The sequence below is a fragment of the Solanum dulcamara genome, chromosome 2 (assembly GCF_947179165.1).
Source record: "Solanum dulcamara chromosome 2, daSolDulc1.2, whole genome shotgun sequence".
Classification (NCBI taxonomy): domain Eukaryota; kingdom Viridiplantae; phylum Streptophyta; class Magnoliopsida; order Solanales; family Solanaceae; genus Solanum; species Solanum dulcamara.
In genome coordinates this window covers 76079758-76104744 of record NC_077238.1, presented here as the reverse complement: position 1 = coordinate 76104744, position 24987 = coordinate 76079758, and the positions used below count along the sequence as shown (strand labels likewise).

The 24987-nt window shown below is 37.2% G+C and overlaps 1 protein-coding gene and 1 pseudogene across 1 annotated transcript; one reads left to right on the top strand and one right to left on the bottom strand.

The window, feature by feature from the left end:
* The window catches only part of LOC129880781 (uncharacterized), a 64424-nt pseudogene that overhangs the window by 38760 nt on the left and 677 nt on the right, over positions 1-24987 (bottom strand).
* LOC129880785 (uncharacterized) lies at positions 4795-19853 on the top strand. The gene is made up of 2 exons (XM_055954978.1): positions 4795-5598; positions 18630-19853. The coding sequence occupies exons 1-2, from the start codon at positions 5349-5351 to the stop codon at positions 18815-18817; spliced, it is 438 nt and encodes a 145-aa protein (XP_055810953.1). The 5' UTR covers positions 4795-5348; the 3' UTR covers positions 18818-19853.

Here is a 24987-nt window from a genome sequence, read left to right as displayed (position 1 = left end):
GGATAGAGTGACTTAAACCCGCATGATTTTTTATAATCGGCGGATTTTTCATCTATATTGTTGCCGATGATCTAGTAAATTATAGAGTAAATGATTTGATCAACAAATATTCGATTCTTTCTTCAATGTAGAATCGATTCACACCAATTCTTCTATTTTCTATAGAAAAGTTTGGATACTCATAAACTAGTTTTGAATGCAAATCAGAAGTGCATGTTAATATAAATTAGAGAAAATAGTCTAAAACCCTCCTAATCTATAACCGAAATTTCAACTACACACTTCAATTACACGGGAGTCCTATCACCCCTGTACTATTTAAAATTGTAATTATTGTCACCCTAAAATGCCATAATCAGTTATGTATCTTGTGGTGTAATACACGCGCACGTCACGTCATGCCACATCAACACCACCTCAACGCCACATCAATGCCGTATAATAAATATAATAAATTTATAATTATTTTTACTACGTTTTTTTTCTTCTTTTTATTTTATTTTATACCCATTACAAAACCTCCATTATAGCTGATGGCATCACCATCACCATCCCCAAATCCAACCCACTCCTCGTCGCGATTAACCTGCCAGAAAGATTAACCTGTCGTTGAAACACTGTCTCTTCCTTCTTGATACCATAAGAGTATATATATACTCTCCATCAGAGTATATTATATGCTTGCTCATAGTTGAAAACTCTAATTCTGAGCATTTTCGACTTGTTTATACTTGACATTTTCATTAACCATTTGCATTCTTCAGAATGGCATACAAGTGTATAATTGCGAATACAATTACATCTAATTTTTTTATTCTGGCATACAAGTGTATAAGTACAATCAATAATAAATAAATTAAATTTGAAATAATGAAAACATCAATTTACCTAATAGAGTTTGACTTCTCCACCAAGAACTTAAACCTATTCTCAATTGAATACTTTTCCATCATAGCCTTCAAAGTCGACTTGTCCACATATACTTGATTCACCATTACTTCTTTATGATCTCTGCTAGTAATGATAAAATCATTCACTCCACCAGATACATCGATTGGATTATCCCCGAATGATGCAACCAAAGATAATGCATCACTTGTGCCATTTAACCCATGATTATATTCAAGCTGCATCGCATCACCTTCAATGGAGGTTTCCCCATTTCTGAGTAAACTATATCACTGTTGAATATACTCACATACAAGGGATATACTCCAAATTCAGTGTTCACCTTTTTTAACTGAACATCTACCCGTATACCCATGTCGTTGCGTATTTTCATAGGCCTATCATTACCTTCAACCTTGTATTCGAGTTTGATACACTTTATAGTTAGATCAATATTCAAAAACCACAAATTAAATTAATCATATCAGAATATGAAGCATGTTCCTAATGACCACAAATTCGATTAACCAAATAGAATACGAAGCATATTCCTTCAAGAATACTCCATCAATATTATATTTAAAGTAGCAATTTTCTTCGTTCCATTTTTCAGAACTCTTGATCAACACAGTTATGCTTACATAGAGTTCGCCTATTAAAAATCAGAACAAGTAAGATAATTTCACCTCAAAAAATATATTATTGAATACCTTTAGAACGATAGAATAAGAACAATGGAGACGCTAGAAGAAGAGATTTATCCCAATTTTTTTTGTTAATTTGTTTGTATTCCTATTGAATATGGTAAATAGTAGTTGTTAATTTAATAATGGGAAGTTGAGAGTTTTAGGGACGTAAATATAGGGTTGTCCGTTATAGTAACAAATTTTACCGTATTTAGTGCATTATAATACTTGTATTAATGTATAAATAAAAAAATTATACACATATACAACGATTTATAGATATAAACTTTAGTAATTTTTAGTAAATAATATATTTATAGGTATTCAAATTCAATAACCCTATTATTATAGCTATTTATGCAAGTTTTTCTAAATTTTACTTACCATCTATTTAGCCCAACTTATACAAATTATGAAAAATAGTTGTTCAACTACATTATTTACCAAAAAAATAACTAGACAACCATTTTCTTCTTCGTCGTCCTCCCTCTTCCTCCTCCTTCTCTTTCCTCTTGCTCCTCTCTTCTTCTTCTTCTTCTTCTTGCTCCCTTCTCCTCCTCCTCCTCCTCCTCCCCATTCGTCTTCTTCATTGCTTTTCTTTTAAAAAAATAAACGTACCGCAAACGTGAATCGTTTCGAACGAATTATATATCAAAATACTTAAAATGGCGAGAGGATTTCATATCTAAAATTTGGGACTATTCAGAGGTAATTTTGAGTTTGTCTGAATTGAATAGCCGATGTATACTTCATTTATATTTAAATTATATTTGGTCTTTTGAGTGTATGATAATGTATTTCAATATATATTCGGTATATACTTTCTATGACTTTTGGTTATTTTACATGTAAATAAATTAAATATTAATGTATATGATTCAAAACAATTTCACCATTATGGCTATAACCAATATTTTTCTTGATCGTCGTTATGCAAATGAATATAGTCCAAAGTCTGATTTACGTTATTTTATTTTTATAAATAATCTCATGTCCATTTCGTTTCAAATCTTCATTAGAGTTTAATTTTCTTTCACGTGTATTTGATCTCTATACGTTTTTGACATTGATTGATTTAGAGTTGAGTTGAATTAGCTTCAAAGAATCACTATTTCCTTAAGAAGGATTCTATCAATTTTATAAGCATCATAAATATTATTAAAAATCTATGTTCCGGAATGTCTCAACAACATAATAATATTGTTGAACAAAAAAACCTCAAAATTATTGAAGGTGAAGTATAAGATTTGTTGAATTTTCAAATGAAAAAAATTCAATTTGTGCACAAGTACCAAACGTAACCATTTGCTCCCCTTACCCGTTGGTTAGATGGTTGTCACTTTAATTAGTCACAGTATAGAGAGTCGCGTAACAGACAAATTAATTGTTTAAAATTAGGGCAATTGGTGAAGATGAAGAGAGTTTCTCTGCGCTCTGGTATTCCCTTTATCTCTTTCTTTTCTGATTCTTCAATTAAACTCAGAAGTTACAGTAATAAATCCATTTCAGTGAAGGCAAATTTTGAGTGTTTAGATGATGCTGTTAGTGTCTTCCATCAAATGGTTATCATGAAGCCTTTTCCTCCTGTTGTATGCTTCGCTAAATTATTTAAAACTATGATAAATATGAAGCATTACTCTCCTGCCATTTCTCTTTTTCGAGAAATGTGGAAATTGGGTATCCCAATTAATGGAGTCATCTTGAATATCGTGGTTAACAGCTATTGCCTGATGCATCGTGTTGATTGTGGGTTTTCGGTATTACCCATTTACTTGAAGAATGGCATTCCGTTTAATACCATCACCTTTAACACCCTATTAAGAGGAATCTTTGCTGAAAATAAGATCAAAGATGCTGTTGAATTGTTCAAAAAATTGGTGAGAGAGAATATTTGTGAACCTGATGAAGTTACATATGGAACCGTAATGAATGGGCTCAGCAAAAGGGGGCATACTCAGAAAACTTTAAGTTTACTGCGGTTAATGGAACAGGGGAACACTAAGCCCAACATATTTAACTACAACATTGTCATAGATGCCCTTTGCAGAGATGGGAACTCAGATGCTGCTATCAGCCTTTTGAACGAGATGAAGCAGAAAGACATTCCTCCAGACATAGTCACGTATAATTCATTGATTGATGGTTTGTGTAAGCTTGGTCAGTGGGATAAGGTTAGGACTTTGTTCTCTGATATGGCCGTGAACCTTAATATTTATCCAGATGTGCGCACCTTCAACATAGTGATAGATGGACTATGTAAAGAAGGGAAAGTCGCAGATGCCGAAGAAGTAATGGGACACATGGTCGAAAAAGGTGTAGAGCCTAATATATTCACCTACAGTGCGATGATGGATGGATATTGTTTGCATGATCAACTGGATAGAGCAAGGAGAATATTTGTTATCATGATAGATAAGAACATTGAGCCTAACATTTTTGGCTATAACATACTAATAAATGGATATTGTAAGAAAAAGAAAGTGGATGAGGCAATGCAATTGTTTCGTGAAATTTCTCAAAAGGGATCAAAACCTGATGTTGTTACCTACAATACTATGTTGCAAGGTCTGTTTGAAGTTGGAAGAATTGGCGATGCGGAAAATATTTATGCCGAGATGCAATTTACCGGCCCCATACCTAATATATACACTCATAGCATTGTGCTCAAAGGTTATTTTAAGTATGGGCTTATTGAAGAAGCCTTGTCACTCGTTAATAAGTTGGAAAAAAAGAGAGAAGATACTAGTATTGCATTTTACAATGTTGTCATTAATGGATTGAGCAAAAATGGTAAACTCAAAGAAGCTCATGCTATTTTTGAGAAGCTTCCTTTCATTGGATTGCTTCCAGATGTGAGAACTTACACTGTAATGATAAATGGATTTTGTCTTAAAGGGTTGTTTGATGAAGCTAAAGATATTCTAAGAAAAATGGAAGACAATGGTTGCTTTCCAAATAATATCACTTACAATGTTATTGTGCGAGGATTTCTCAGGTGCAACAAAATTAGTGAAATGGTTTCTTTCATGAAGGAAATGGTTGGAAGGGGATTCTCGTTTGATGCAACTACAACTGGGTTTTTGGTAAATGTTAAGAGGGAGAATCCTTCCTTCCTTGACATGATACAACAGCTTCAATTGAAAAATAAAATGTGAGTATTTCTTTCGCTTGTTTTATTCTGCTTCACTGTGGTTGTGATACAATTTCCTTGCAGAAGCTGATGGCAATTGGAATGTTGCTTGAGTTTGGTCCTGCGAAGGACCTATTCGATTGGGATTTTGAAGATATAACTGAATTGCTACTGAAATTGGAGGCTATCTCTCCATGATCAGGTTGCTGACTTACTGTGGTGGAAGTTTCAGCAAGGCAGTTAATTTCCTTGGGAGGCATTCAAAAGGACTGACTGTTGAGAATATTTTGGAAGACAATTGTAGCTCCAAGAGCTATCTGGTTCACTAGGCTTGTTTAACCCATGACCAGTGGCGGACCCATGATTTTTAATAAGGGGGTTCAAAATCTGGAAAAGTAGACACACGAACTAGCCGAAGGGGGTTCGACATCTACTGTTTATACATAAAAAAATATTTTAACCATGTATAAATAGTATAATTTTTCGCCGAAGGGGGTTTGGATGAACCCCCTCATTACATGCTGGGTCCGCCCCTGCCCATGACAACTTGCAAAAAGAGGAATCGTTTTATACAGCAGATGCTTTTTGTTAAAGTATCGATGAATTAATAAATCATCCACTGCTTCACTAGACTGATCTGGACAATGTTTCTTGCTATTTTTGGTGTCCAGTGGGTCATGCCCGGATGCATTGAACTTGCACTGACCAGCCGGTACGAGCAGTCCTCATCAAGGGCCAACAAGCACTACACAACTTCTATTCCTTCCTGCCTTTTCTGGTCTATTTGTATGGAGAGGAATGATAGACGTCTCAATGACATGACAAACAACATAAAGCAGGTCAATAGATGTTTTAAAAATCATGTACCTATGGTGCAGGAAGAAGCTTGTTCAGGTTAGTGGCTTATATGGGATTTCTCTAAAAAAATGCTTTCTTTTGTGTATAGGAATTCAAGAAATGGTTTTTCACTGTTGAGAGCCAGTTCTGCTTTTCCTTTATTACACTCTGGAACTGTTTCTCTATTTATCCAAGGATGTTAGCTAGGTTTGATTGCTGAAGAATGAAAATAAAGCATGTTCTAATAGAGAGGAACAGGCTTGACATGTAAGATTGTTGAAAGAAAATGAAATGAGATCCATTTTTTTCAGGAGAGAACGGCCACTACGGAAGATTCCTTCCTGTGACTGACATTTAGACAACCTCTGGCCTTTTGTTTTCTGATGGTTTCTACGAAAGGAGAAGGAGAGAGAAAAGGAAAATTTCAACAAAAAACTAAAAACTTAAAAGATGGAAGAACAAGCATTCTTACTGCTACATGTCTAATGGGTGGTTGCTGCGCTTATTAGATTTCTTCTGTTAATATTGACATAATCTTTCTTGTTATGTCACTTTGTTAGTATTATAGGTTAGGGTTTTAGTAAATTGATGGAAATATAATGTTTAGCTTTTTTTAATTCAAAATATTTCTCTATAAGATATTAGTTTTTTTTTTCTTTTCATTTTTGGATTGAAAGGCATCTAAAATCTTGTATCTTTTGGTTGAATATATTCCTAGATGTTCAAAATCTTGTGCTTCCTCTTATCTATTCTAGTAGCTAGGTCTGTAGTTAGATTGCGATATTTTATTTTATGATGTCAACTTTGTTTATATGTGGGTGAGAAGAATAGGCTCACCACGGTCACACCAGAAACTGAAGATAAGCTTCAACCATAAGAAGATAAGCTTAAATACATTGCAACATGGTAAGCGTAATTTAAATATGGAAGGCCACCAAGTTTGGCATTTCTTTTTTGATGAAATAAGTTGTTGTATTGAAAAGGCATCAAGGAGATGCATGAAAGGTTACAAATCAAATGGTTGTAACTCCAAACACTGAAATAAAACAAGTAGGAGCTTAGAGTTAAGAACCGAAAGCAAAAGCTCAAGGTTGCTAAGCCACTGAGAGGGAACTGATAAAATCTAGAAGGGGATGATATCATTTGCAGGGAAAGGTTGCTCTAGCTATAAAGATTCAACAATCACTTAGATCTAAGAGAGCAATTAAGAGTTGAAGTCCCCTCATGACATCTTTTGTTTCTCTCTGTTCATAAACACGAAAAAATACAAGCTGGGATCATCTGCCAGATCTTCTTGATGGTCTTGTTCACTTTCCATGAACTCCAACTTTCAATTGCTTGTTTTAGGTTGAGAGGGGTTGTCCAGCTAATTCCAAAAATTGCCAAAAACATAGTCCAAAGCTCAGCTGCCACAGGGCAAAGCAATAGCAAGTGGTTTACACTCTCTTAAGTTTTTTGGCACATAAAACACCTGTTCACCATTGGAATGCCTCTTTTTTCTCAGGTTGTCCTGGGTTAAGATGGCATTATGAAGGGCTGTCTAAAGGAAACCTTTAAGTTTTGGGGGATTTTTGTTTTCCAGACCAACTTCCAGGCTAAGGTGTCATCATTCCATCTGTTGCATTCAAGTGATTGTAGCATGTTTTCAATGTGAAGATGCCTCTCTTTGAGCCCCCACCTTAAGTTATCTGGAAGTTGGGGATTCATTGAGTAATCTACCAGTAACTTGTATAGATCAGTGAGTTCCTCCAACTCCCAGTCTTGGTTTGTGTTGCCGTCCTTGCTATCAGCTACAAAGGAGTCTGGTTTTGTTGCTAAAAGGAATATCCTGTGGTGAGAGTCTTTGAGGGGTTGATTGATTACCCACTTGTCTTTCCAAAACCTGACCTTGGAACTATTTCCAACTTTAAAGGATACTTCCTTGAGTAATCATCCTGGAGATTGTTGATATGTTTTCAAGGGCCGACACCATGAGGGGCTGTATTCTGTTTGGTGCACCAATCATCTAGTTTACCGTATTTTGCATTCACCACTTCCTTCCATAGATGCGTGTCTCCTTAGTCATACCTCCACCACCACTTCAGAAGTAGGCTATTGTTGTGTTTGTCAAGGTCCCTAATAGCCAGACCTCCCTGTTCCTTTGGCAATATGTATGCTGCCCAGTACACTATGGATCAGGGTTAGCCTTCCTCCCATAGATAGATATTGCATGTTCCAGTTTGCCAGCCTCTTCTCCACCTTTTCCACCACTCCATTTCATATCTCAGGTCCTTTATATTTTGCACCCAAAGGGAGAACCAAATAGGTACAGGGGAAAGAGCATGTGTCATCCCAGAATTCCTGCCAGGGTATTCAAATTATAGACTTCATTGACAGAGTAGATCTTGCTCTTCATCATGTTAATATGTAATCCAAAGACAACTTCAAATAGCATGAGAGTTAGATTGAGATAGAACTTGGAGAGTCTGTGCCCCACAAAAGATTAGGGTATCATCAACATATAATAAGTGCGAGATGGAGATGGAATTGTATGGGCCATTTTCCACCTTGAAGCCCTCAATCCAGTGGTTTTCTTTGGTTTTGTCTAACATCTTTCTCAAACCCTTCATGGCTAAAATGAATAAGAAAGGGGAAAGAGGATCCTCTTGCTTATTCCTTTTTGAGGGGAGAAAAAACCAACTTGACCCCTGTTCACCAGAATGGAGTATTTACAGTAGAAAGACTGTATATGATCATCTCTCTACGAAACCCATTTGTTTCAGCATATCTAGCATGTATTATTGCCAATTTATTTTATCAAAAGCTTTCTCCACGTCTAGCTTGCATAAAATCCAAGGAACTCCTGATTTCTATCAACCATCTATCATTTCATTTGCAATTAAAGAAGCATCAATGATTTGCCTATTTTTAAGGGGGCATTTTCTTCCCCTGACACCAATTTCCAGATAACTGTTTTGAGCCTCTCAGCTAAAATTTTGGCCAGGATCTTATAGACACTCCCAATGAGAGTTATGGGCTTGAAGTCTCTAAGGTGCAATGCTCCTTTTTTTTGGTATAAGAGCTATGAAGGAGGCATTGTTGGATTTGACCATGTGACAATATTGATGGAAGTGGTTGAGAGCTCCCATAATATCATCCTTGATGAAATCCCATGCACTTTGATAGAAGGCCATTGTATATTCATCAGGCACCGAACTCTTGTCTGGAGCACAAGAATTGACGACTGTTTTTACCTCTTCTTCTTCGAAGTTTCTTTTTAGCCAGCTTTTCTCTTCCGGAGAGATGTTGTTTAGATTTTCAAAGCTTGCTTTGGGCCTCCACTGTTCATCCTCCCTATACAGTTCTTGATAAAATTTCAAGATCTCGTTTTTTATTTCTCCCTTGTCTTCACAGATCTCCCCATCAATCATCAGTTTGTCAATTTGATTGTTCCTCCCTTGAGAGCCGGCTCCTTTGAAAAAACTTGGAATTCCTATTTCCTTCCTTAAGCCACCAGGACACCTCTTCAATCTTTGCTATTTCTTTCAGTTTTAGCTTTAGATGAAGTGTTCTCTCATTCTTCCCTTGTGACATAAGCCTACCTTCAATAGCTTGCTCAAGGATAATTAATTCCTCTTACATTCTTCCCTTTTGAGTTTCTAGTCTCCCAAAGGTCTCTCTATTCCAGATAGTAATGTCTTTTTTTTTGAGGATAGGACAAAGTTTGGACTACCACCAATGTTGTAGTTTTGCCACCATCCTTTGATCATCACAAAGAAACCTTCTGTTTCTAGCCACATATTTTCAAACTTAAAATAAGAAGAATTAGTATCCCAATCACCACTTTCGAGAAGCAGAGGTCTGTGGTCTGGCAGAACTCTAGGCATGGCTAACTGTTTTATGGCATTAAAAGTATCATTCCATTCTAGGGAGACTAGGAACCTGTCTATTCTTGAGGCTTGTTGAGAGTCTTCATCCCTGAACCAAGTGAAGTTTGCCCCTAGTAAAGGTAAATCAATAATTCTCAGCTCAAGAATGAATTCACTGAAGTTGTTCATTGCACTGGATCTTGTACTACAATTATATTTTTCACTCTCTTGTATCCGTAAACATTAAAGTCTCCTCTAACTACCCACTGATCATTCCATAAACCTCTTACTGCTGCAAGTTCATTCCACAATAGCTCTCTTTCTCGATTCCTATGAGGTCCGTAGACACCTATAAAATCCCATCAGAACTCCTATCGTGTACTCTCCATCAAACATGAAATAAAGCCAATGAATTGGATGGAAAAGAATCAATAGCTATCCTTGATTCCTCTAGGTGTCAATAACTATCCTTGAATTTCATCCTAGTAAAAGTAAATCAATAAAGCACCTTGGTGTACTTCCTCTAGTTTATTCTAATAGCTAGGTCTTTGTGAAAATGCCAATGAATTATGTTAAATTAGGTCTTAGGCCTAACTCACACCCCAAAAGCTAGCTCAAAGGGAGAAGGATTGTCCAAGACTTATAAGGAGTCCATCCATCTCATTAACCACCAATGTGAGACTTCTGTCATTCTTCAACACCCCACCTCACGCCAGTGCTTAGCATCTGGTGCATGGGAAATTTTAATTTTGGGGGCCCAACATTGCGTGAGACGGGTCCTACTCTACTACCATGTTAAATTAGGTCTTAGGCCTAACTCACACCCTAAAAACTAGCTCAAAGGGAGGAGGATTTTTCAAGCCTGATAAGGAGTTCACCCATCTCATTTACCACCAATATGGGGCTTTTGTCATTCTTCAACAAATTGGACGGAAATTTGCAACTGTTTCTTTTTTGTTTCCTTATTTTAGACTATGGATTTTAAGTTTAAAGTGTAAACGCTGCTTGTTATTACTAGGTTTCATCTAGTTAGATCCATGGGTTCCAGGAACAGAAAATTCCTTCTGGTGGCTGATATTTAAGGCACCATTTGGTCTTTCGTTTCTCATGGTTTCAGAAAAAGAGGAGTTTAAAGAAGGAAAACTTCGAAAAATGGAAGAATAAGCACTCTACTGCTACACGCCTAAGGGCTGGTGGACATTCTTATTAAATTTCTCCTTTGATCAATCAATACATTGACCAGTTATTAACTTTTTTTTCTTTTTCATCTGTGCTTTTTTTCTTCCTTAGTAAAATTCAATCTTTGTTATTATGTCAATATCTGCTAGTATTAGAGATTAGTTTGTTAATAAACTGATGGAATGATAACAACGACAACATATTAGTGAAATCCCACTAAGTGCGGTCTGGGGAGGATAGAGTGTACACAGACCTTACCACTACCTCGAGGAGGTAGCGAGGCTATTTTCGAAAGATCCTCGGCTCAAGTGCATCAAATCCAAGTAAAAGATTAAGAAACAATAAAGACAGCATACCAATGAATATGAAAGTCTACAATGGAGAAACAACACAAAAAACAAAAAAGTACAATAATAGAGACACGATACATAACACAATACCCTGATCCTCCATTAACCCCTCCCTCCTATTAACCTTCTACCCTAATACGCATCCTCCACTCTTTCCTATCTAGGGTCAAGTCCTCAGTAACATGGAGTTGAGCCAAATTCTGTCTAACCGCCTCTCCCCAATACTTCTTCGGCCTACCTCTATCCCTCCTATTCCCCCCTACAACCATTCTCTCGCACCTCCTCACTGGGGCATCAACGCACCTCCTTCACACATGTCCAAACCATCTCAGTCTTGCTTCCCTCATCTTGTTTGCCACAGGGGCCACTCCTACCTTCTCCCGAATAACCTCATTCCTAATCATGTCGCTCCTAGTATGACCACACATCTATCTCAACATCCTCATCTCCGCAACTTGCATCTTCTGTACATGAGAGTTCTTGACTGGCCAACACTCCACTCATACAATCGGGACGGTCTAACCACTACTCTGTAAAACTTCCCTTTTAAGTTTGGGTGGTACCTTCTTATAGCACAAGACTCCAGACGCAAGCCTCCATTTCATCCAAGCCACTCCAATGCGATGTGTGACATCATTGTCGATGTCCCCACTACCCTGGAGTACGGACCCAAGATACTTAAAACTTTCTCTCTTGGGAATAGGTTGTGTAGCAAGCCTCACTTTCGTGTCTGCTTCATCTACCACACCATTGAATTTGCACTCCAAATACTTTGTTTTGGTCCTGCTTATCCTGAACCCTTTGGACTCCAGAGTCCGTCTTCAAACCTCCAACCTAGCATTAACTTTGTCTCGTGTCTCATCAACCAATACTATGTTGTCTGCAAATAACATAAACCAAGGAACCTCCTCTTGAATAGATCGCGTCAACTCATCCATCACCAAGACGAATAAGAAAGGACCAAGGACTGAACCCTGATGTAGCCTTATGTCCACTGAAAAGTGCTCTGAGTCTCCTCTCACCATTCTAATCCGAGTCTTAGCTCCATCATACATGTCCTTTATCGCCCTGACATACACCATCGGGACACCTTTAGCCTCCAAACACCTCTAGAGAACATCACTCGGGACTTTGTCATAAGCTTTCTCAAAGTTAATGAACACCATATGAAGATCCCTCTTCCTTCCCTATACTTCTCCATCAATCTCCGCATAAGATGGATGGCTTCGGGAGTCGAACGTCCTGGCATGAATCCAAATTGGTTCTCAGAAATAGACACCCATTTCCTCACCCTCATCTCCACCACTCTTTTCCAAACCTTCATAGTGTGGCTTAGCAATTTGATACCCCTGTAATTATTACTGTTTTGGATATCACCCTTGTTTTTGTACAATTGGACCATTGTACTCCACCTCCATTCGTCGGGCATTCTTGCCGTCTTTAGCATAACATTGAACAGCCTAATCAACCACTCCACAGCTACCTTGTCTGTGCTCCTCCAGAAATCCACCGAAATCTCATCGGGTCCGATCGCTCTTCCCTTTCTCATCCTGCTAATAGCGCGCCTAACCTACTCTACTCTAATACACATACAGTACCCAAAGTCCCGTAGTCTATCAGAATGCGCCAAATCACCCAACACAATGTCTCTGTTCCCATCTTCGTTTAAAAGTTTGTGGAAGTAAGTTTGCCATCTTTGCTTAATAAAGGTCTCCGTCACCAACACCTTGTCATACTCATCCTTGATGCACTTCACTTGATTCAAATCGTGAGCTTCTCTCTCTCGCTTTTGCGAGCCCATACAACTTCTTATCCCCACCTTTGTCCCCTAGGTCGACCTATAGGCATTCAGACGCTGCCGTCTTAGCAGTTGTGATCGCTACCTTAGCTTTTGTCTTCGTTGTCTTATAAACTTCCTTAAGCGCCCGCTTCTCTTTATCATCCACGCACTCCACTTAGTATACGCAACCTTCTTTGCTTCCACTTTGCCTTGAACTTCTCCATTCCACCACCAATCTCCTTGATGACCACCAAAATTATCCCTCGATATCCCTAGCACCTATGTAGCTGCTTTCCTAATGCAATTGTAGTAAATTTTAAATCTTGTGGTCACTAAGCGTAACTTGAACAAATTATTCTCAAAAGTAGATGTAGGCAGTGCCTTGGTGAAAGTGTCGGCTATTTGACAGGCACTATGGACATGACCAACACGAACCCTTTTGATGTTAACATGGTGGCGAACAAAGTGTATGTCTACTACAGCATGCTTCATACGACTATGGAGGATATGATTCTTGCTCAGGAATGTGGCTCCAAGATTGTCACAATAGATTTTAGGTAACTGATGTACTGTAAAACGCAGCTCATTTAGGAGGTTGGTGAGCCACAAGGTTTCAGAAAGGGCATTAGCCACCGCCCTGTACTCAGACTCGATGGAGGAGTGTGAGACAATATTTTGTTTCTTTGAGGACTAGCTAATTGGATTGTGACCAAGAAACAAGATGTAACTAGATGTAGAAACTCTGTTAGCGATGTCCCCACCCCAATCTGCATTAGAGTCCACATGTAGATTGAAGTCATTAATGAGAGTAACACGTACTCTGAGGTGAATGATACCACGCAGGTATCGGAGAACATGCTTCTCAGCTTTCCACTGAAGATCTGACGGTGCTTGCATGAATTGAGAAAACTTTTTACTGCATAGGCTATGTCCCGTCTGGTGAAAGATAGGTATTGAAGCCTACCCAAGGCTCGACGATAATGTGTAGCATCAGTCAGGTGAGTTTCATTAGATAAGGTGAGTAACTCACAGGCACTCATTAGCGTGTTGACATTCTTGCACTCAGTTATTAGCTCATCATTTAAAATCTCATTCACATAGTTTTCTTGGGTGAGAACTAAACCTTCAGGTATCACTTCAACACTCAACACCAAGAAAGTAGTGAAGATTACCTAAATCTTTAATAGAGAACTGAGAAGCAAGGGAAGTGATGACCTGATTGCACTTAAAGTGTTGCTCCCAGTGACAATAATATCGTCAACATACACAAGGACGAACAATGTGTCACCTAGACCATGTCTGACAAGTAGCGAGATATCTAATTTTGTCCTAACAAAGCTTATGGATGAAAGATAACCCGTGAGAGAATTGTACCACGCCCGAGGAGCCTGTTTCAAGCCATAGATTTCCTTGCATAGACGATATATATGCGTTGGTTTGTCATCACTAGTAAACCCTGTAGGTTGTGCCATGTACACTTCCTCGTCTAGGTTTCCTTGGGGGAGGCATTATTGACATCATGTTGACGAAGGTGCCAATTGTGATGAAGTGCCACTGAGAGGATGATGCGAACTGTGGTGGGCTTGACTACTGGGCTGAATGTGGCATGAAAATCAATGCCCGACCTCTGAGTGAAGCCTTTTGCAACCAGACGCGCTTTGTATCTTTCGATGGTCCCATTGACATTTCTCTTGATCCTGAAAAGCCACTTGCAGGTTACAATAGTTTTAGTCGGGTCATAAGGAACAAGTTCCCAAGTTTGGATTTTAATTAAAGCATCAAATTCCTGTTTCATCGCATCACACCACTCGGGATGTTTTGTGCTTGTTTGACAGTAGTGGGTGTGATGGTGGGGTTCAATTTGGCTATGTAATCAAAAATTCGTTTAGGTTTGGTGATGTTTTAGAATCGAGTGACAACACGGGTAGGAGGAGACGAACAATTAGTCGGTGAAGGAGCAAACTCCAACGCAGTGATAGGACTAGCTGGCCGAGGAGCCGGAGTGTTGAGGGTTGGTGTTCCTTCGCTGATAGACAAAGAGAGGAGGCGAGCTGCTATGTGTGTTTATGGGGATAGGCGTTTGTGAATTTATGGTGGTGGGAGACACTAAGCATTAGGTATAGAAGAGGGGTTTTGGGAAGTGATAATTATAGGAGATGAGGGAGATAGAAATTTACCTGGAGAAAGGGAAGTTGCAAGAGGTGAAGTTGTGTCCGCCACTGACGCATTGTCAGATAAGGACTGTGAGTTTGACTTGCCCTGGTACTTGGCTGGAGAAAGAGCAGACGATGATGGAAAATCTTCTAGTGTGCATGCTTCTATTTCTAATGAGGGGGGAGATTTGTAACTATTGGAGTTTTAGGTGTGGGGTCTGAAGAATTTGACATTGTCGTTTTTGCCCATAGGTGAGCTAATTTAATGGTAGTGTTGGGGAACAAAGTTTTAAATGAAAAAATATTCTCAACAAATCGCACATCTCGGGATAAATACACCTTTGCAAAAATTGGGTCTAATCATTGGTGACTGTGATGGGATAAGGAGAACCCGAGATAGACACACGGGGTCGATAATGGTTCAAGTTTATTTTGGAGTATGGTTTAAGCCATGGATAACATAAAGAGCAGCCCGGTGCACTAAAGCTCCCGCTATGTGCAGGGTCCGGGGAAGGGCCCGACCACAATGGTCTATCGTACGCAACTTTACCTTGGATAACATAAACAACCAAAAATCCCTAGGGAGTTATAATCGGGTGATTTTCCAAGTAATCTTTGGAATGGAGATTGATTATCTAGGTGAGAGGTTGGCAGACGATTGATGAGGTAGACAACATGATGACACACGAAAAACCAAAATTGGGGTTGAAGGGATGCCTCATGTAAAAGTGTTCTTGCAGTTTCAACAATATGACAATGTCGTCGTTTTGCAAGTGCAACTCGTTGAGGCGTATAGGGTGGGGTGGAGAGGTGTTCAATTCTGTGAAGTGAAAGATTGGAGTCAAGACTTTTATACTCTCCTCCGCCATCAGTGTACAATGATAAAATTTTGGCGTCAAAATGTTTTTCCATCATAGGATGAAATTTTGAAAGATAACTTTAACTTCACTTTTTTTTTGTTAATGTGTAGAGCCAAGTATATTTCGTATATTGGTCAACAAAAATACAACTTCTTCTCAAGAGATAAAACTGGTGATGGCCCCCATAAATCACTAAAAATAATTTGAAGTGGTTTAGAGCTAAACAATTATAATTGGGTAAAAGGATGTCGATGGGCTTTATTAGATAAACAAGAATTGCAATGAAAAAGTTTGTCTAGCTCATGAAATGGTAGCGAGAATTTATTTAAAATAAACCTAATATCTCTAGAGTGAGGATGACCAGGACGTTGATACCAAGTAGGGAGAGGAATGGATGTGGCAGTCATGTGAGATTGGGGATGTGAGACAGGCCACTCATACAGTCCATTGTTGGTCCGACTGTGCACCAACAGTTTCCGCGTTTTCAAATCCTTCACAACAAAGTCAAAAGGAAAAAATTCAAGACTTTAGATTGTCTTGATAAAATTTAGAAACAAAGAGAAGCTTGCGTTTAATGGAAGGGGGAATAGAGAGTGTGGGTCAGCTTAAAAACATTATTTGATGCATTTAATTGAACAAAACTAGTGTGAGAAATGGGAATTTTGTTACCATCACCTATGGAGAGATCTTTGTTAACATGGTACAACTGTAGGTTGTGTGACTGCTGTGATATGATGGGTGGCTCCTGAGTCAGCTATCTAGGGGTTGGTGGCGGCAGTAAACCCAGCTGCATGGTTGGCTTTGGCTAAAAATTGATTGTGAGACGACGAGCGACAGGCATTGGTGGTGTGGCCAATCCTGTTAGTCTGTTACATAGTTGACATTGAGTAACACTGTTTGGCTTTGAGTTGGACTGCCATTGTGGTGGAGTATTTGGAAGTGAGTTATGGCGCCATTGTTGAGAATTGTTGGTCTGTCTGCGATGGTTGCGATTATTTGGTGTTGCATTTGGTGGGAGTAGCGACTGCAATAGTGATAGGACTAGACAGTTTCTTCGCATCCTTGTGGCGAAGGAAGAGTTCATAGTCTATAAGTTTTTCAAACAATTCGTCATAGGAGATAGCCATATCTCGTGCACGAATGGCAGCAGAGATCTCACAAAACTCAGGATCTAGACCACTAAGTATCTTGACGATGAGTTGAGGATTGGACACAGGAGCACCAGCAGTCGCTAACTCATCCGAAAGGGATCGAATAGTGTGAAGATATTCGGTGATGGAGCGAGAGTCGTTAGTGACACGGGCAAGCTGATCACGCAAACTGAAGACCTGAGTTTGAGATCTGTTCGCATAAGTGGTATGCAAAGCATCCCATGCTGATTTAGCTGAGTCAGTGTCAGCAGCAGTAGAGGCAATGATGGGTTCGACAGAAGCCATGAGGGCATTCTGGATATGATTCTGACGGAACCAAGTTAAGAAGACAGAATTAGGAGATATGTTCGTGCCAAGGGCAATCGTGCAACTGGGGACGGGAGTGGTCCCGTCGAGATGGCCAAAAGGTTGTAGCCATACATAATCATGGAGAATTGGGCTTTCCAGGTGGTGAAGTTGTGACCACCGGTTAGTTTGATGGGTAATTGGGACGTAGATGATAATGTTGGTACCCGTCGTGTTATCAGCATTGACAACTCTTGGATTTTTACCATTGTTGTTGCCATTGCTGCTGATCTGCGTGAAAAGGAAGGATTTTTTTTTGGATCGTTCTTGTTATAGCGTGAAGAACCCTGATACAATGTAAACACTGAATATGTAGTGCTGGAAGGCAATGCTTTATTAATGAATGCGGAAAGGTATTAAATAGAGTTACAGAGAAATAATAAGACTCCTAATCGAACTGAACTAACGTAATCTAAATAAACAATATCTGTTGATATAGCTAATGCAGCATCCTAAATAAGCAAGGACTACAATGGTTTGGGCTTGGGACTTCCATGTTGGAGGTCTAAAGTTCGAAACCCCTTGCCAGCGAAATCAAGAGGTTTGCCTTCTAGATTGAGCTCGTGGCACCGGGCTTTCATAGTGCGGTTACCTCTCTTGTGTGGTTTGCGAGCTATTGCATAGGAGCGGGGATTTTACCCTGTGTGCACCCAAAGGGTAGCGGCTGCTGGTTTCCTATGTCATCAAAAAATTAAATAAGCAAGGACTACTAAAACACTAATACCGACTAAACTACTAACTAATATCTGAACTGACTTGTGATTCTCTAATACCTTGGTGGTTTTGAAACCTTGGGAAAATAAATCAATCGCTAGAATTATAACCACTTCTAAAAGATATCACCTTCTTCTAGGCTGGCTTTTAGAGTTGGTTATGGTACCTCTTTGTTTTTCTGTACTAGTTATGAATTTTGAAACTGTTCTATGATCATGTCTCCATGTGTAGCTTCATCATAGTTGTTGTTTTAGGATGTTTTGTTGTTGATAAAAATATTTAATCTTGTGGACACTATCTTTATAAGATAAGAGTAACATTTATCTAATTTCTTCTATGTTTTGTTTTTTCAATGTGATCTTGTTAAAATTAACCTCGTCTCTAGAATCATTTGAGTTCAGCTGTGATCTTCTTTTTGTGAATTTCATGCTGATATTTTCTGTTTGTGTTCTCTTGCCTTGACTTGGCAATGATAATGGAAGCATTATAAATAAGGTTGCTTGGAGGCTAGATATAAATTTGAAACTGGAAGATTACTGGTATTTATTGCTGTCATGATTAGCTTCAGTCTCATTATTGTCTCTTTACAAGACACTGCATTTGTGCTAAACTTAAATGCCTCTAAAAGCGGCTTATCGATTCGTAGTATATGTTCTATTCTGTCTTGAAAACACTTGTTTGATCTTAGCTATTATGCAACTTGTTCAGGCAATGTTTCTGAAAGGACAATGAATTTTCATGCTTCAGAGCTTTTTTCCATTTTTTTCTATATTCGGACACAATATGTCACTTGCTTCAGGTACCTTTCAGGAGTTAATCAGAGTTGTATGATAGGTATGGACATCGAAGATGTTGTCCGAGTTCTGGATGAGCATAGGGATGATCTGAATATCTAAATGCCCTTTATCTTTTAAATATTGGTGTGCTTCCATTATCTTTCAAGTATTGGCGTGCTTGGGTCTTCTAGAATGATGTGCCTCTGGTTGTGTCTGTAAACACTACTTTTCCAGTTTTTAGTGTTCTTATAACTGCCGATAGTTTAATACAACAGTTTCTTTAAACAAGAGAAAGATGCTCATCTTGTTGTATGGAGTTGATATTGTATTTCTTAAAAGCATCCTGTGGTACTTTACATTGATTGAAAGTTTAAATTCTGTTCCAACAATGTGGGCAATGATTATCTGGTTGAGGTTCCTAGCTCATACTTGTATAGGCTTTTATACCTTGCAAGTTGTCAACTTGTGTGCAGTCGACAAGGCTCTTGGTCCCGATGGTTTCACAATGGGATTTTTTAAAGAATACTGGGAAGTTCTCAAGGAAGATGTAATGGCTACTATTCAAAACTTCCATCAGAGTGAGATGCATGAAAAATCCTTCAATGCTACTTTCATTGCCCTGATTCCCAAGAAGAATGGTGCTGAAGAGTTGAAAGATTTTACACCCATTAGTCTCATTGGACGGGTGTATAAGATTATATCCAAGCTCTTAACAAAAATAAGAAGTGAATATTTCTTTTGCTTGGTTTATTCGCCTATACTACCACTATGATACAAGTTCTTTTAATCACCGCAAAATAAAATGGTGTTCAATGCAGCTGCAGTAGAAGCTGAAAAATTGTCAATTAAAAATGTTGCGTGGGCTTTTGGGACAGGCTTGTTGAGGAGGTACAGCACTTTTGATGTTTTGATTGTATTTCCAATCTTCTATATCTTGGAAAATAACGACTTCCTGTAACTTAGAAATTGCTGTGGAAACGATCTTTTTGATAGTTTCTGAAGTCTTGGTAACGTCAACCGTAATTGGAACACCAAAGCTGACAACTTTAACCACATCCTTCAGTCCCTGAACATATAGCTTGAATGTTTGTGATTTTACTGAAGCTGAAATAGATCTTGTTAAGCATTGATATGTTATTCTACCGATGAACAGTAAGCATCATAATTTGAAAATCTAGAATATATCTTTTGAGGTTTATATATGATCCAAGAGTAATAGAACTTGTTCAATGTTCTTGCACTATTAATATTAGAAAAAAGGGTGACCATATCGATCTAAAAAATAATAATGGTGAATTTCCTTATATAAGTAATTGACATAGCCTTTTGATAAGTAATACAATAACAACAACAAATCTTATTTCAAATTACATATATTCTTTTTTAATTATTCATAGTATCTTCGTTTCCTTTCTTTTTCCGTCCATTCACTTTGGGAGAACATCTTGTGACCTGATTTTACCTGAAAATGTTGTTAGCCGGTTCCATATGAATGTAAATGTGATTGTGCTCTAAGGATAAATATTGCTTCTTCCACTTCGAAAGCATTTTCTCACACTTTTCCAGAAACCCTTCTTATATACTGTTGTCTCCATGATTGGTGCTTAGTGGCACTTGTTTACGCTAAAAATGGTACAGTTGGATTTGTATATGAGTTCAAAAGCACGCGTCTTAATTTAAATATTTTTAAGTCAGTTTATGAGTGGTTTGAATATTGATTATCAGTTAAAGCAAAGTAAATATAAGGAAACAGAGTGCTGTAAGGAGTAAAGAATGTAAATTCGATTGTCTTCATGTAATTGCAAGTGAGTCTGAGAGCTCAAACCTTTGCTCCAAGAGTATCCTTGTACGAATATGTTAATGTAAGACACCGAAAGTTGGAAAGCCAAAACAAAGAAAAAATGTTCCAGAAATCATCTGGTGCCAGGCTGAATGAGCCTACTTACGGTCGTACAAGGACCTACGGACCGTAGGAGTCGGTCGTAGGAAAAGCTTGAAGAAAGGAAAATTTGACTAAGCGTCAGGCCACTCTATGAGAAGGTCCTACGGACAGTAGAAATTTCTACGATCTGTAGGGTTGAACTATAGAGAAAGATCAGAGACTTGACATTTGGGATTTTGGAAAAGTTGGTAGGACGAGAAGGTTTGACGAATCGTAGAAATTGATGAGCCGTAGAAATGGGTCGTAGGAAGGACCTGAAGGTTGGGAATTTGACTAAGTATTGGACCTTTTGACGAGGTGAGTCTACGACTGGTAAAGACTTCGACGACCTGTAGAACCTGTTCGTAAATCCCAAGTGCAAATTCTAGTAGCTACTGTTTGGGGTACACCTTTTCTATGATAGGGTCCTATGACCCGTAAGGCAACCTACAACCCATAGGACATGGGTCATAGGAAGTGAACTGATTTTTGATTGGGGTTTCTAGGACTGCACTTTATGGTTCGTATAAGGACCTACGACCCGTGGGTCCCAGTCGTAGGTCCTTAGGAAATTGTTATTGAAGGGAAAAATAGAATGAAACCAATGAAATGACTATTTGTGAACAATTGCATTAAATGAACTTGTTACTTGATTGTGTAAGTATGTGAACTATTCGTTATGTACTGTGATTGTGGCTATGATTGTGATATTGGATCAGATATCGCATTCTGACACATATATTGGATCGGGTGTCACATTCCGGCACATATATAGAATCGGGTGTCACGTTCCACCACATATATTGGATCGAGTGTCACGTTCCAACACATTTATAGTTTGGGTATGGGTTCCACGAGAGAACCATTGTGTGGCTATCATCTGTGAATGGGTGATGACAGAGAAACTGACCCAAATATAATTGACAATTGAGCATGCCCATCCTGTGTAATAATTGATATGAAAGGACCGAAGGTTAAAGTATTGCCATGTTGACTGTTGTATTTGAGATTTACCCTGTGAAACTATATATAAACTTGTAGCTAGAACTCTAGCTCCACCCTTAAGTGTAGCAACATACGTTAGCAACAAACTTTACATAATATCTACATGACACCACTAATGAAGTAGAAAAAATATTGAGATGGTGAAATTACCATACTCCATTTGATAGTTGTTGAGGTACAAAATATGAGTATTTGTAAAGGCAAAGAGTGGAGCAGCAACCAATACTCTTGCAGCCTCATCCTTTATGTTGAAACTTCTTAGCATTGATATAATTAGTGAGAATCCAAGTAATGCCACAGCAGATATGCAATTTAGCTTTTTTGTAATTTCCATGCCTCTGTAACAAAATTGAAGGAATTTAATACAAATTTCACAATATCAAGTGTACTAAAATTGTGAAAAAATGGATAATAACTTCCAACCATATAGAGAAGATATAGTGACAGATTCAGAATTTTGGACAGTGTGAATTTCGAGTTGAAAAAATAGGCTCTGAAATAAATATATCTAATTCTATTTATACTTATTTTTCACGCACATATATATATATATAGAGAGAGAGAGAATTTGATCGCAAAGCACTAGGTACCACCAAACTTGTGAACCTATACTTGGGTCTGCCACTAGTGATACCCATGACATAAAGTTAGAGGTGGAAAATTAATTTATGAAAGTATCACTTGCTCAGGTTGGACGAGTTAAAAACCTATCCATTTATTAACGGTACAATTTCAAATATATATAATAAACTAAATAGTTTATAACAAATATAGTCATATTTTATTTACATAAAAAATAGCCGAAAATCATAGGAAATATACAGTGACTGTACAATATAGCTTGCCAAAAGTCATAAAAAATATACACTAACTATACAATATAAATTACTTATACATGAGCTATACAATGAATATATATTATGATAAACTCTATACATGAAATATACACTGAATATATATAAATATATACCGAATAACTATTTTTTTGATAATTACTTTGACCAAGTGGCCATTACTTTAATTATCCCTTTAATAAGTCATACCAATTTGACTGGCCCGTTTCACAAATAAAAGTTGCATTGTTTAGGCTAAATGTGTATTGCCTAATTGACATATGAGAAACCTTTTAAGTTTTTTTAACTTGATACTTCCTCTATTTCATATTAATTGAATTTGTGAGGTAATTTACGCTTATTAAGAAAAAGAAGTTTAATATATAGATTGAACATCATTTTTCACTTTTATCCTTTTAGTAATTATCAAACTATTCTTGAAAATAGAAATAATTCAAAGTAAAATCATAAATATGAGCAATAAACTCTCTTGAACTTATCACCTAAAAAATGTAAATAAAGGTCAGGAATGGAAAAAAATTCAAACATTATCTTGAACTTTGAATAATTTACTTATTTTGAACTACGAAAAAAGCCTCAAAAATTCAGTTAATATGAAATAGAGGGAGTATGTTATAGTATATAGCTATATTAAAGAAAAAACAGTTTTATTAGGAAATTAAACAAATTACAAGAAAACAAATAAAGAAATTAAAACTATTTCAAAGTTGAGGGGTTGGACGTTGACCTATTATTTAGCTCATCTTAATTCAAGTAATTTAACCGTGCAGATAATTGATACATCCCTTTATAAACTCATGTTCATTTTACCCGGCCTAAATTTTTCAGTCTAACCCGTCCATTTGACACCTTAATTATGGCAAATAAACTCACCGGCTGTGGAAGACAACACTCCAAACGCATGAATTCACAGACAACAGGCCATAAATATGCCACAGAGCAGCATAATTATAGGATGTCCTCTTATTTAGGTTGAAAAATGAGAGACATCCTTGGACATTCTTTGCAAGGTTAAGTGCAGAGAAAGCAACTGAGTGAGGCTCCTGGAAAGTCAAGATCAGATCATTTCTTATTACTAGTCATACACCTAACAAAAATATTTAAGTTATATATACTGACATCATACGTAAAAATTATAGTATGTTAGCTATATATGGCGTATGTAAAATTCTGTATTAAAAAGTCCAATTAATATACAAATTAAGGATGAAATTCGATATTATTAATAAAACACAATCGAAATATATCAGTAGAATATTATTGAAAGAATTCGCATTTCTAAAAGTGTGTTAATGAAACATCATTAGAAATATAATAATTCTAAAGAAATCTTTTCCTCATTAAGACATGAAATTTTGTTTAGTCCTTAAAATGGAACTTTAGTATAATTGATTCTTATTGTTGTGGAGTTAGGGATCCATTCATTTTTCAACATCATTTTTATATTTTTAAGCTAGTAACGCATAACTAACATGTAGGGGCGTAACATACATTATAGCTAACTACACCCTTGCATGTTATTTGTATCATTTTTATCCGATTAGAAATTAATGTTTACCATATAGATTTGTTTTAAAATGTCTAACAAGTTACATGATTGTGTAATATTTTTTTTCGTAACACATAAAACTTAGGTACAAGGTTCATAACATTACAAACCTGAAGTCCAAACACTCTTTTTAATGGCCATTTACCATGATATTTCACAGGTCCAAATCCAAGTGAAGATCTTTTTCTCTCTCTTTGAACCATGCAATGGTACTTGCAATCATTTGGACAATCCCTTTGATTCAATTGCATGTATAGAGGCTCTTTTGGCTATTTAATAAAGAGCCATCTAAAGAGTATTTGCAATGAGGTAAGCATATTTCTCCAGCACATCCAGTCTTTTCACATTGCATCATACGTGCCCTACACTTGCAAAACCAAAACTTCAGAAGTGGTCATGTTTTAAATAAAGTGCTAGATGACACATACACACACACAAAAAAATATGAAATCTTGAAATTAATTATTTATGTGTAGACTTGATGGTGAGAAAAGGAAGGCTGAACATTGGCACAGGTTACCTTTGAGATACAGATTCGGCAAAATTTAGTAATTTTGATCTTAATCAGGTATATATATGTGCTAAGAAATTAAATAGATATATATAAAAACTAAATGAAGAACTCAATTACGTATTAGCACTTTAGGTCATTGTCCTAGAATTCAAAACACATAAAGTTCAAATTAGGAATTGGCTTCTTCCGGTGAATATCTCTAATTGATGAAGAAGTGTTTATTTTAAAGAGTTGAGGCGCTTGACCAAGCTTTTAAGGAAAAAATAAGTATTATTAAATATATTAGAATTTGTTTCTCAAAAGGTTGAAAAAGTAGTTTCTCCTAAAAAAACACAAGAAAACATTGTTTATTTGTTATTGATGTCCTACTATTGGCAAAAGTATTTTTCAAATTGATAAGCGGAAACAAAAACGATACTCTCTGAGATAAAAAAAAAAAAAGGTTTT

Excerpts from the sequence above, each read along its gene's own strand:
- LOC129880785 (XM_055954978.1), top strand. The coding sequence starts at position 5,349 with ATGTTTCTTGCTATTTTTGGTGTCCAGTGGGTCATGCCCGGATGCATT. Across the intron at positions 5,599-18,629 it reads GCAGGAAGAAGCTTGTTCAG|GCAATGTTTCTGAAAGGACA; the intron begins GTTAGTGGCTTA and ends CAACTTGTTCAG.